At 49.7% G+C, this 13,550-nt stretch overlaps 1 protein-coding gene across 1 annotated transcript in view; it reads left to right on the forward strand.

The window, feature by feature from the left end:
* Positions 1 to 349: 349 nt before the first annotated feature.
* The window catches only part of ERGIC1 (endoplasmic reticulum-golgi intermediate compartment 1), a 113,189-nt gene continuing 99,988 nt past the window's right edge, over positions 350 to 13,550 (forward strand). Inside the window, exon 1 of the mRNA XM_053565932.1 lies at positions 350 to 550. Coding sequence (XP_053421907.1) covers positions 531 to 550 — 20 coding nt within the window. The 5' untranslated portion in view covers positions 350 to 530. The remainder of the gene's footprint in view (positions 551 to 13,550) is intronic.

Below are 13,550 nucleotides of genomic sequence, written 5' to 3' on the forward strand. Positions count from 1 at the left end.
CTTTTCCAGAGAGGCACAGCTGGAGAGGCGGCGGTCCTGTGACCCATCTGGAACTGCCCGGTCTCTCGTCCCTTTCCCCGCAGGGTCAGGCGCTCGCCCAGAGCTAGGCGCTGTGCACGGCCAAAATCTGCATCAGCCCATTTAATCCAAATGCAAAAGCAGGGGGCTCCGGGAGGCAGGGGGATCTGCCTGAGGCCCCACGGAGAAACGGAGCAGGAAACTGAGTGGGAGGTTTGAAGGCACCAAGGTGTGAATCCCCGGGGGGACCCCGCGCCCCCAAGGCCCGCCCCTCCCCTGCCGGCCCTCGGGCCCCTTTAACCGGGCGGCGGAAGGGGCGGCCGGCGGGCGTCGCCCAATGGGCTGCGCGGAGCGTCACTTCCCGGCGGCGGGCCGCGAGTGGCGAGTGGCGAGAGCCTGGACGGCCGGCGGGGGCGGGGCGGCCGGAGGAGGCGTTGGCAGCCGGCTGGGACCCACGCGGCGCCGCAGCCCGCCTGGCCTGCAGCGCTCCCACCCCCGGCGGCGGCGGCACGATGCCCTTTGATTTCAGGAGGTGAGTGTGGTGACCCCTGCCTCTTGGGAGTCCCCTCCGCGGGCAGAGGGGCGACCCGGCACGCCGCGCACCCCTCCTACCCGGCGTGCAAAGGCGGACCCCCGTCCTGTGCATGCTTCTGCTGGCGCTCAGGGACCCCAAGACACACACACGAAACCAGCCAGAACCCGGGTCTTACCCCTTGTGCAGCCGGATGCAAACCCACCCACCTTCCTTTCGCCCAGTCCCCTCCCCATCGTACCCGGACACCTTGCATTCTCCACCCTGCAAGCTGCAAAACAAATTTCCTCTTTCCTCCTAGTTGGGAACGACCCTTACAACCCAGCACCCCTATAAACCCCACGCTGAGCCTCCTTTTGTGGACCCCACCAGCCTGACAGGTGGGGCCAGAGCCCTGGGGCCTGCAGCCCCATCCTGCCTGGCAACACCTGGAGGGTTTTAGGTTGGCATAGTTTGAGACTCTTCCTGGCTGGGTGGTTGGCATAGTTTGAGGCTCCCCCAGGCAGGGCCATCAGAAGCCTGTCCCCAGCCAGCCCCCACCCTGTGTTCTGGATATGGGGGCATTTGGGAAGGGGAGGAGACCAGGAGCCCTGGGCAGGGCTCTGCACTGGGCCATCAGGGTCAGGCCTTGGCTTTCTGGCAGTTACCACAATGGGCCCATTGTGGGGTTCAGCTACCTCATGCCCACCTTGTGCTAGGCTAGACATTATGGAAACATACCAGGGAAGGGGGTCTCGACCTGACCTTGATGTATGAGGCCCCAGGGGATAACCTGGCCTGAGGCAGCCACACTTGGTGTGTAGCTGGGAAAATAGCAGGCTTTAGTGTGAGAAGCAGCTGAAGGGGAGCTAGCTCTGCCTCTCTACTGAGCTGCCCGGTATACTCTAGCAGTTAGGTCCAGACCTCCCTTTCCCTGCTCAGCTGGATGATCTCAGCAAATGTCTGAGTCCTCTTAGTATTTCAGTTTTCCACCTGCAAATTGGGACTAAAAATAAGTCTCCACCTGTGAGGGCTCAGTGCATGAGACCCCTTAACAGAGTCTGGCAGGATTTAGAGATCAAAAGTAGGGCATCCATGTTTTCCATGTCCATCAATTAGGGATTCTGATGCCTGTGTCACAGGAGGGACTTCTCACCTCCTCTTACAGGTGGGGATGAAGCCAGGGTAAAGTGACAGTCTACCCAGAGAGGTTACTAGCCTACCTTGACTCCATGGCATGGGAGTATGTTGGGATTTAGATCCAGAGAAGATATCGACCTTGGACCTCTACTGTCCGAGGTGGTTTTCCACCCTGTCCTGAGCACTGATGCCATCTAGCAAGGGATATCTCTTCCAGGCAGCCCTGAGGCCGGGACCAGTGTCCCTGAGACAAATGGAACCCAGGGCAATACAAACATGGAAAGACCTTGATGGAATTCAGGGACAGTCCTAATACCTACAATTAACGTCCTGGCTGTGGGAGCTATAGTTGGCTCATCGACTCCTGGTTCCACAAAGCCTCCCTTTACCCAGGCTGACCATAAAGATTCCTGTCCCTGTCCTCTGTCCCATTTGATTCAGTAGTTTCTGGTAATGTTCAGCTTGCTGGGGACATCACTGCTTCTCTTCCTTTAATCCTTCCCCTCGGTACTTCACCTGTCCTTACAGACTGGAACTTGAGAGTCCAAGGTTGAGGGTCTTGCTCCGGCCCTCATGGGCTCTAGATAAAAAGGGTGGGCCTAGGTCCCAGGTTACACATGGCTCCTGACCTTGTGTTCCTTAAGTTGGAAGTTTTTTTGGGGGGAGGGGAGCAGTAAAGTGAAGTAAGGAAAATAGGTGAGGCCAGCTCTGGCCTTTGGCCTTGGAGGGGCCTGTCTACCAAAAGCTCTGAATGCCTATTAGGCATTAATATTTAAAGTGGAAAACATGGGACTGCTAGCCTGGAGCTCCATAGGCCTGCTTCAGGCCCTGAGTGCCCAGGTGCCATCTGGGCCCCAGCTTAACTAGGTGCTCTCTGGAGGGCTTGAGCTCACCACAGAATGGTGATAATGAATTCAAAGCTTCACATTTGCATCTTGGAGGATGAGCTGTTTATGCTCCACAAATCTGCACTCTTTAAGATCTGTGGACTACAGGGCGTCAGGACCTGGGTTCTAAGAAAGGTTCAACCATTCCTCCTCTTCAAGTGCATTCATCAAGCCCTAACCCATGTCCCCTCCATGCTCAGCCCTGAGGTGGGGAGAGGGCAGCACAAGGCCCAGCCCTCACAGTACTCTGGGAAGAGAAAGGGGAGGGCTTGATGGGGTCCCAGGAATGCTCCCTGCATGCATGAACAGGAATGCAGGGAGCATTCACCACTAAGCAGACTTTCATTCCCTTGTCACCTGAGACTGAGAGGAAGTTAATCTTCATTTTCAGTCAAAGGAGGAGACTCCACTGAGTGGAAGCCATACAGTGGTGGTGAAACTGAGATTTGGAACTAGGGGCAGTTAGTGCCAAAGCTTCAGCTCGGGGAGAAAAAGGAAAGCTTGGAGGATCCCATCATTCTGTCAGTGTCAAGTCTTTTAAGAATTGTGGATAATAGAGAGGGGAATACCATTATTAGATGCCCCCGCCCCCCTGCCCAATCCTGGGAGAAAACCAGGCTTCATGCTTCAGTTGCTCTTCTTAAAACAAAGACAGGGTGGGGGGAATAGCATCCTTTTGCCCTTTCCTGCCCAGACTCCTGTTTTCTCACTGTAGAAGCTGTCACAACTTACTTAGCTCTGATGTGTTTTCCTGTCTGTGAAATGGGAATGATGAGACAGTGTGTGTAAAGTACCTAGACACAGAGTGAGCCCCATTTGTGTCGTTGTATTTAACCACCAATCACCTCCTAACACACTGTATCATTCACTTAATTGTTACGCTTATTCTCTCTCCCTCCCTTAAGTACGTGAGCACTGGAGGGCAAGAATTTTTATCTGGTTTATTCAAGATTGTATCACCAGCACCTGAAGTGGTATTTGGGCCAAACTGGTCCCTTGGAAATGCCTCTTAGAAGTCTGTCAAGGATGCCGAAGACACGTGTGATTTGATGTGCAATTTGATAAGCTGGCTTTTGTGGGCTGATTTTCAGCTATTGGTGGAAAATTCTCCTGTCTCTGTCCTTGAATTTGCCCTTTCTGAATTGTTTTTGGGGTTGAGGAAGGAGGCTGAATGCAGAGGAAGGATCCTGAGCGTTAAGGATTACTTGTGTTTGCTTTGCTCTTGTTAAATTGTTTCACTAATAGCTGGTGTTGCAGTTGTGCAACTGGCCTTGTGACCCAGATCCGTGTGTGGTGTTCCCAGTTCCTGCTGGCCTGGGGCCAGTAGCACCTGTCGGCCTCCTGCCCAGCAGGTTGTGGTAGCCCCAGCCTAGGGTGGGTGAAGAGGGGAGATAATAGCATCCGGCAGTCCCTGCATCCGGGTTGGGGTAGCCTGAGTGCTGCTTTCAGCAGATGTAGGCAGCTGGCTCCAATGTGGTAGCCCCGAGACCTGGGGTGGGCCACTGTCCTGCCACTGACCAGCTGTGCCCTGACACGAGACCTGGGGTGGGCCACTGTCCTGCCACTGACCAGCTGTGCCCTGACATAGTTGGCTTACCCTTTCAGAGCCTTAGTTTCTTCATTTTAAGGAGGGAATGTTAACCTTTACTGCCTTACCTGGTAGGTTAGATGTAAGGGCAAATGAGGTGTTCCTGCAGTGCAGGGCCAGGTACATAATTTGTGGGTTCAGTGCAAAATGAAAACATGGAGTTCCTTTTTAGAAAAGTATTAAGAATTTCAGGACCACAACGGCAGAGCATTCAGTCAAGCAGGGACCCTCACCCTCACCCCACCCTCTAGCCTGCGGGTCTGTATGACTACAGAGACTGTGCAGTTCTGGCCCTGGCCCTGTGCAGTGCCTGAGTTGACCCATTAGCCCCTCACTGTGACATTCTGAGTGGTCTCTGTTCCTCCGGAAGACCCCAGAGCTCTTCAGGACCCATGCATGAGCTTTCCAAAGTTGACCTGATTTTTTCACCTCCTGTTCAGCCTTAAAAACGTCTTATTGCTCTGAGGATCCAATCTGAATTCCTTAGTGCGCCATGCAGGCCTGCCTGATGGGGCCTCTGAAGCTGCACCAACCTAAGCCCCAGCCACATTAATTAACATTCAACAGAGAGTAACTAACTGGGATGCCTGCATTTCTACCCTGCCTCATTCCAGAAAGAACGCCAGGAAGCTGATAAAAGCACATGTTTTACTACAACTTTTTTTAAAAACAGGCCTAAAAATCAGGGCGAAAAGAAAATAAAAATTAGACTGGGGAAAATTAGGTATTTAAGGCAGTATTTCATGTGTATTGAACATTTACTAGTGCCAGGCACCTTTGTAAGGACCTTACATGTACCAGCTCATTTAATTCCCCTAACACCCTGCAAGGCAGCCCTGTAGTTACTTCTTCAGGTGAGCCCACGGAGGTGCAGCGGAGTTAAGGGACATGGTCAGCAGAAGGAGCTGCGATCGGAACGCTGCCATTTACACTGGGGCTCTGCTGTGTCCTGTGGGCTCCCCGCTAATGCTTTTTCTTTTTTTCATTCACTAAATTCAGAGAGAGCTGAAACCTCTTCTAATTGGATTCACTGGATTTCTCATCACTAATCCTCACCCAGCAGTGCTCATTAAGAAGCTTAAAATCATCAACCTTCTTTTTTCCCCTAGTCTCATGTAGTCTGACACCTGATTCTGAAATTGTCTCTGAAGACTCCCACACTAGCTCAGGACGTCTCACCCTCGAGGGTCCAGGTTTTACCACACTGACCACTTGGGGCCTTTTAATTTTAGAGCGTGTTTCCCTGCTCTTCTGAACATGGAATGAGAGGGAAAATCACTCCTCCCAAGGCAGTTGGGATTCCTGACCGTGCTCCATGGTAGCTTAAGACAGGACTTCAGCCATCTGTGGCCTCACATTAAGTTCCATTCCCCATCTGGTAATCCTTTCCTGTTTTATTTTAGAGTTGCTCTCCTAGCCGGTTTTCACCAGACATGGGAGAGGCAGGCAGGGTATAAAGGAGAGCATTTGGGGTGAAGTTTATCCAGCACCTCTACGTCAGTGAGCCTCAGCCCTGGCTATACCCTGGAATCACTTGAGTTTCAAAAGTTCCCCCAACTCAGTCTGCAGCCCAGAGTCAATAATCAGCTGAGGGTGGGTTCCAGATATAAAATTTTTTTTAAGTCTCTCACATGATTCTAAGGCACAACGAAGGTTGAGAAGGATTGCTCTAAATTGGGAGAACAAATAGCTAACAGGGCTGAGATTGCCAGGGAAGGGGCGGGGGTGCAGGATAGAGATGGGAGGATGAACCAGACCCTGCAGGGGACGTCTGGGAAGCAAAGTTCTGGTCCCACCTGTCACTCCTGAGTGACTTTCAGCAAGCCTGTTACCAGTAAAGGGGTCTTAACTTTCTACTTTAAATTTTTCTATGTTAAAAATTTAAAAAGCCAGCTTGGTGCCTGTAGCTCAGCAGCTAGGGGGCCAGCCACATACACCAGAGCTGGGGAGTTTGAATCCAGCCCAGCCTGCTAAGCAACAATAGCAACTGCAACCAAAAAATAGCTGGGCGTTGTGGCGGGTGCCTGTAGTCCCAGCTACTTGGGAGGCTGAGGCAAGATCATTGTTTAAGTCCAAGACCTTGAGGTTGCTGTGAGCTGTGATGCCACGGCACTCTACCCAGGGCAAACATAGTGAGACTCTGTCTCAAAAAAAAGAAAAAAATTTGCAAAGCCCTGCTCTGTACAATTGACTTGTCTCCACATCCTCCAGTCTTACTTAAAAGCTCTGAAAAATACTGCACAGAAGGAACTGCACTTGGTTTGGCCTCGCTTTTGCCAACTATATAGTCTAAAACACTCTGTGGTTTATGGAGTGCTCCCTAATACAATTTCTCATAACGCAGTTTGGGAAACATAGCCCTAATTGATCCTTTAAGGAAGTAGTAATTAGCCTAATTGCCTGTTGTTAATTTGACTTTTAAGTCTATTAACTTAATTATATTGGTAATGTATGCAAGAAAAGTACAAGACAGGAAAAAAAATCTCTGACCCTGCTATGCATTCATTTATAGAAATCTTGACCCATGGGAGAGGCAGAGTGAACTTTTGCCTCTACAGGGGTTTCCTATACTGCTGAGAATCATGGGACATATAGGGTCCTTTACAAATATCTTCTTATCCTCCGAGTGAGCAATTTTTTAACAATTTTATATCCAGGATGTAAATCACCCTCAGAAATGCTCAGTCACACAGCTGAGTGAGCAATTTTTTAACAGTTTTACATCCAGGATGTAAAATCACCCTCAGAAATGCTCAGTTACACAGCTGGTGCGTTGTGGAGGCCCTGGGGACCCAGCCCATCTGACTATGTTATCCTGGTGTTCTTGAACGCCAGTCTTCCTCCTGGAACCTGCTGTGCTGCACAGCTGAACAGGAAGCAAGATCCGTTTGAAATGGACTAACTGTTCTGTTTATCCAAAAGGTGGAGACCTCTTCAAGATGAGAGGCCTGGCTGTAATTAAACTTGAATAGAGTTACAGGTCCCTGAAACATTGGGTACTGGTGGCCCTCTGTAACATTAGCTTTTCTTTCTTTCTTTTTTTTTTTTTTTTGGTTTTTGGCCGGGGCTGGGTTTGAACCCGCCACCTCCGGCATATGGGACCGGCGCCCTACTCCTTGAGCCACAGGCGCCACCCTCTTTTTTTTTTTTTTTTTTGAGACAGAGTCTCAAGCTGTTGTCCTGGGTAGAGTGCCGTGGCATCACAGCTCACAGCAACCTCAGACACTTGGAATTAAGCGATTCTCTTGCCTCAGCCACATGCCACAATGCCCAGCTATGTTTTGGTTGCAGTTGTCATTGTTGCTTAGCAGACCCAGGCTGGGTTTGAACCTGCCACCCTAGGTGTATGTGGTCCAGCGCCCTGCCGACTAAGCTACAGGTGCTGCCAGCTTTTTGTTCTCGAATTCTGGTTTTGGTCTTCAGTCCCTCTGGAGGAGGGGAGGAAGTAATGCTAATCTTATCAGTAATGAGTAACCAGTTCTTAAGCTTGTACTGTGTTGATCTAAATGTGTCATAAAATCATGGACTTAAAATCATAACGGCCTCACAAGATAGATATAAGTCATTTGTTTTCTTTGTTTTATTTTTAAAATTAGCATCTGGTAAAATTCTCTTTTGTATGTATACTCTTTAGTTTTTTTTTTTTTTAGAGACAAGGTCACCTGGGTTGGAGTGCGGTGGCACAGTCATAGCTCACTGCAGCCTCTAACTCCTGGACTCAAGAGATCCTCCCATCTCAGCCTCCCAAGCAATCAGGGCTACAGGCACATGCCACCATGCCTAGCTAATTTTTAAAGAATTTTTGTAGAGACCAGGGTCTTATTATATTGCCCAGATTGGTCTTGAATTCCTAGCCTCAAGCGAGCCTCCTGCCTTGGCCTCCCAAAGTGCTGGGATTACTCGTGAGAGCCACCGTGATGGTCATGTGTGTATTCTTCTGTGAAATTTAAAACATGTTTATCATGTTTTGTTTTGTTTTTTTTTTATTGTTGGGGATTCATTGAGGGTACAATAAGCCAGGTTACACTGATTGCAATTGTTAGGTAAAGTCCCTCTTGCAATCATGTCTTGCCCCCATAAAGTGTGACACACACCAAGGCCCCAGCCCCCTCCCTCCATCCCTCTTTCTGCTTTTTTTTTTTTTTTTTATAGAGACAGAGTCTCACTTTATGGCCCTCGGTAGAGTGCCGTGGCCTCACACAGCTCACAGCAACCTCCAACTCCTGGGCTTAAGCGATTCTCTTGCCTCAGCCTCCCGAGTAGCTGGGACTACAGGCGCCTGCCACAACGCCCGGCTATTTTTTGGTTGCAGTTCAGCCAGGGCCGGGTTTGAACCCGCCACCCTCAGTATATGGGGCCGGTGCCTTACCGACTGAGCCACAGGCGCCGCCCATGTTTATCATGTTTTATCTACAACCATCCAGATACAGAACAGCTCCATCACCCTCCAAAAACTGCTATCGCTTAGTAGTCACACTATTAATTTAATTATTTTTCATGTGTCAGAATGCCCAGCATGAAATCCACCCTCTTTACAAATATTTAAGTGTGCAGTGTAGTATTGTTCACTGTAGGCACTAGGTTACGCAGGAGTTCTCTGGAACATACTCATCTCGTGTAACTTAAACTCTCTGTCTCATGAACAACTCCTCCCCCCAGCCCCTGGCAACTACCGTTCTACATTCTGCTTCTATGAGTTTGCATACAGTTATGCTCCTCATACACAGGATAAGGAGAGTCATACATTATTTGTCTTTCTGTGTCTGGCTTATTTCACGTACCGTAATGTTCTGCAGGTTCACCATAATGTTCTGCACAAATGACAGAATTTCCTTGTGTTTTGAAGCTGGATAACCTATCGTGTATATATACACCACATTTTCTTTATCCACCTTTAGGTTGTTTCTACATCTTAGGTATTGTGAATAATGCTGCAGTGAACATGCAGATAATCTCTTTGGGATCCTGATGTCATTTCTTTTGGATAAATACCCCCAAATGGAATTGTTGGATTACATGATACCCTGTTTCCCCGAAAATAAGACAGTGTCTTATTTTTTTTTTTTTTTGTCTTATTTTTTTTTTTTGAGACAGAGTTTCACTTTATTGCCCTCGGTAGAGTGTCGTGGCGTCACACAGCTCATAGCAGCCTCCAACTCCTGGGCTTAGGCGATTCTCCTGCCTCGGCCTCCCGAGTAGCTGGGACTACAGGCGCCCGCCACAACGCCCGGCTATTTTTTTGTTGCAGTTTGGCCGGGGCTGGGTTTGAACCCGCCACCCTCGGTATATGGGGCTGACGCCCTGCTCACTGAGCCACAGGCGCCGCCCGACAGTGTCTTATTTTAAGGTGTGCTCCCAAAGATGCATTAGGTCTTATTTTCAGGGGACGTCTTATCTTTCCTGTAAGTAGGTCTTATTTTCGGAGGATGTCTTATTTTCGGGGAAATAGGGTAGTTGTAATTTTTTCAAGGAATCTCCGTACTGTTTTCCATGGTGACTGCGCCATTTAAATTCTCACCAATAGTGCACCAGGGTTGCCTTTCTCTGCATCCTCCTCAACATGTCTTTTGTTTTTCTGAAAGTCATCGTTAAGAGGTATGGGGCGTTGTGGTTTCAATTTGCGTTTCCCTGATGACTAGTGGTGCTGAGCATCTTTTCATATACCTGTTGGCCATTTGTATGTCTGGATTATTTGTTTTTTGCTATTGAGTCAATGGAGTTCCTTAGATATATAGTCTGGATATTAGATATACAGGGGTGACCGTAAAGTTTGTGTGCAATTTAAATTAGTGTGTGTAAGTTAGCACACAAACTTTATGGACACCCTGTATGTTTTGAGATATTTTCTTCCATTTTGTAGGTTTCCTTTTCACTCTTTTGTTTCCTTTATTCTATTTTTTTTTTTTTTTTTTGAGACAGTCTCATGTTGTCACCCTTGGTAGAGTGCTGGGCGTCATAGCTCACAACAACCTCAAACTCTTGGGTTCAAGCAATTCTCTTACCTCAGCCTCCCCAGTAGCTGGGACTACAGGCACCCACTACAATGCCGGGCTATTTTTAGAGACAGGGTCTCTCTCTGGCTCAGGCTGATCTTGAATTCCTGAGCTCAGGCAATTATCCGCCTTGGCCTCCCAGAGTGCTAGGATTATAGGCGTAAGCCATAGCACCTGGCCTCTATTCTATTTTAGAACAGGAAGGTGCAGAGCTGGGATGTGCCTGTCCCAGCACCTGGTACCTCACCACAGTGCTATCCCAACTTCTCCTTGCCAATTTTTTTTTTTTTGCAGTTTCTGGCTGGGACTGGGCTTGAACCCACCACCTCTGGCATATGGGCCGGCGCCCTACCCCTTTGAGCCACAGGTGCCACCCCTCCTTGCCAATTTTTATGATTCTCCACTAGAACTTCTCTTACCTCCCATTTCCCACAACAGCATAGGTAACATATAGAATTTAACTGAAATATTCTTTGGGAACTTTGGGGGACCCTGGTGATATTTGGCCTGCCTTGATGTCTTGTGGGGTCCAAGAGTATATTCATGGTGTATAGAAAGTATCTCCAAATCTTTAAGGAAAGTGCTATGTGGTTGTGACCCTGGTCACCCTTTCTTCTATTCTTCTACTTTGCAAATCCCTCCAAGCCTGTGGACTGACCACAGGCTCTCCTGGGGAGCTCTGCCAAGCCACCCTCAGAACAAAGCTTACCCTGTGCTCATCTGGCAGATCTCACTGGGTTTGAATCCCTTCCTTACTGGTTACTAGCTATGGGTGTCTGGACAAGACCCTTTGCCTCTCTGAGGAACCTCAGTTTTCCTCATCTGCAAATTGGGGTGTTCATACTTCCTTTGCAGGGATTTTATGAGGATCACATGAGCTTATGTGGAATGTGAGACGAGTGTGCTTGGAAAATGGGCATACAGGTCCCTCCTCCTGACCTTGTCTGGCAGCTCAGTCCCATGCATCTCGCTGAGCCCTGATGGAGACCTGCAGCAGTGCATCGGGCAGGTGGACACAGGGGTAACCAGGGCCTGTTGGCTTGAAGGTCCAGAGGCACACTTCTGTGAGAATACCTTCAGTGGTTAGACCAGAGCTGGACCTTCTCCCTTAGTGGCACCTACACAGACAGAGACAACAGATGCTAGTGCATATGGTAAGAGAAGAAGCTGTCAAATGGTCACTCCTTGGGTGCCCTCAGATTTGAGCAGGTTGAGGCTGAGGCCAACTGGAGAGTGAGGCTCTGTCAGGGAGGCACAGCTCTAATGCTCTCTGACATATATTGCCCACACATTCCCCAGTTTTTGGAGAAATGATGAAAATTTTATAAATTATGTAAAAATGATTGGCAGTCTCAATTTTATTTCTTTTTTTTTTTTTTTTTTTGTAGAGACAGAGTCTCACTTTATGGCCCTCGGTAGAGTTCCGTGGCCTCACACAGCTCACAGCAACCTCCAACTCCAGGGCTTAAGCGATTCTCTTGCCTCAGCCTCCCGAGCAGCTGGGACTACAGGTGCCTGCCACAACGCCCGGCTATTTTTTGGTTGCAGTTTGGCCAGGGTCGGGTTTGAACCCGTCACCCTCGGTATATGGGGCCGGCACCTTACCGACTGAGCCACAGGCGCCGCCCTCAATTTTATTTCTTTTAAACACAAACCCTTTTGTGGGCTGGCGATAGCCTGTGACTGACAGTGTGCAGGCCCTGTGCTGTGCAGACTGATATGACCAGCACGTGCCCACCAGGGGACAGAGCCTTTGGACTTGGTAGGTGGCCTGGTGGGATGGACTCGGGGTTGGAGGCAGAGGAGTTAGGGACCCACAGGTCAACTGAGCAGGGCAGAGGCAGCCTTGAAAACCCTGTCCCTTGCTAAGCTCTGTCCCACACTGGGCCTGGTCTAACCTGAGGACCCTGGTTCCCCTGACTGTCAGCTGGTGTTCGCCTCCTGAGGGTTCGCATTGCCAGCCTCTCCCCTCACTGAACCTGCCAACCTCTCCATTGGACCTGCCTTTACTCTTTGGCATTCCCAGGCCTGGCTACAGTCCCTTCTGAGTGACTCACCTTTCTGAAGGTCCTTCAGTTCTTTCAGCCCCCAGGGTATCTCTTGCAGGTGACTTCCTAGGGCTGTGCTGTGGCAACAGTAATTACCATTTATCGAGTGCCAGGTTAAAGGCTTTTCTTGGATTCCCCCAGGTAGAAACCATTAATTATCCCCATTTGCCTGAGGAGACCTCTGGGCACAGAGAGGGCACAGGACTTGGCCAAGTTCACACACACAGGTGACACAGCTGTACTCCAGCACTGTCTTGATGCTAAACCTGGCTTTCTCAGCCACAGTGTCTGCCTGGGAAGGGCAGCACTGCTGTCTTGATTCTCCATGGGCACCCCCAGCATCAACAGCCTTCTACTTGGTCATGTTTATAGTTTGTTGCTATGGAAGCCATGAGGAAGGCCTCTGTGTTGCTGGAGAGGAGGCCAGGCCTGGGTGGCCACTTCCTGCCACCCTGCACATCTGTGGGCAGGAGATTAGCCTGAGCCCCTTTGGGGGAGCTGGGAGGGGGGCAGCACTTCCCATGGCCAGCAGTGAGGCTGGTCAGGCTGGTCATCTGCTGGAGAAAGTTCTGGCTCATCCCTAAGCCTCCCTCAGCAGGCCAGGAGCAGGCATTCATTGAGGGCATACTGTGTGCTGGGTCTTGCTTTACACAGTGGTTCTCAACCTGTGGGTCATGACCCACAGGAACTGTATTAAAGGGCCATGGCATTAGAAAGGTTGAGAACCACTGCTCTACAAGCTGGGGACCTAAGGCAAACAGACAAGCCCCGCCGTCCACCTCACGAGACGTGTTTTAGTTCTGGTATTTTGTTTTCTCTCTGTCTCTCTCTCAAAGAGTCCTACGGGTACCTCACCCTACACGCCCCTACTGTTCCCACCTGAAATCCACATGTCACAACTACGGACCAGACCTTGGCACGTGGTTATTAACTCAACTTTGGGCTTTATTTGGATTTCACCCAATATCCCTTAGTGTCCTTTTGGCACCCCAGGATCCCATCCGAGATCCCACACTGCATCCAGAGCTTGTGTCTCCTTAGTCTCCTGTGTTTGGGGACAGCTTCTCTGTCCTTCCTGGTTTGCCATGACTGTGGCCGTTCTCACGACAAACCTGTAAAGTAGGGGCTTTTAGTTCTCCCATTTTACAGGTGAGAAAACCAAGGAGGAGGGATTTGTCCCAGGGCTGAATAAAATCAGTAAATACGGAAGCTAGAGGGGGCTGAGAAAGAATTAAGTTGGCTCTTCGTTTTAGAGTTGGGGGGACCAAGTTTCTGTAAGTCAAAAAGTCCTGCCCACATTTGCCCAGCTTGCCAGGTGGCAGGAGCTGATTGCAGCTTCTGCACTTCCTGACTTTCCCCAACTCA

Source organism: Nycticebus coucang, chromosome 17 (genome assembly GCF_027406575.1).
Source record: "Nycticebus coucang isolate mNycCou1 chromosome 17, mNycCou1.pri, whole genome shotgun sequence".
Taxonomy (NCBI): domain Eukaryota; kingdom Metazoa; phylum Chordata; class Mammalia; order Primates; family Lorisidae; genus Nycticebus; species Nycticebus coucang.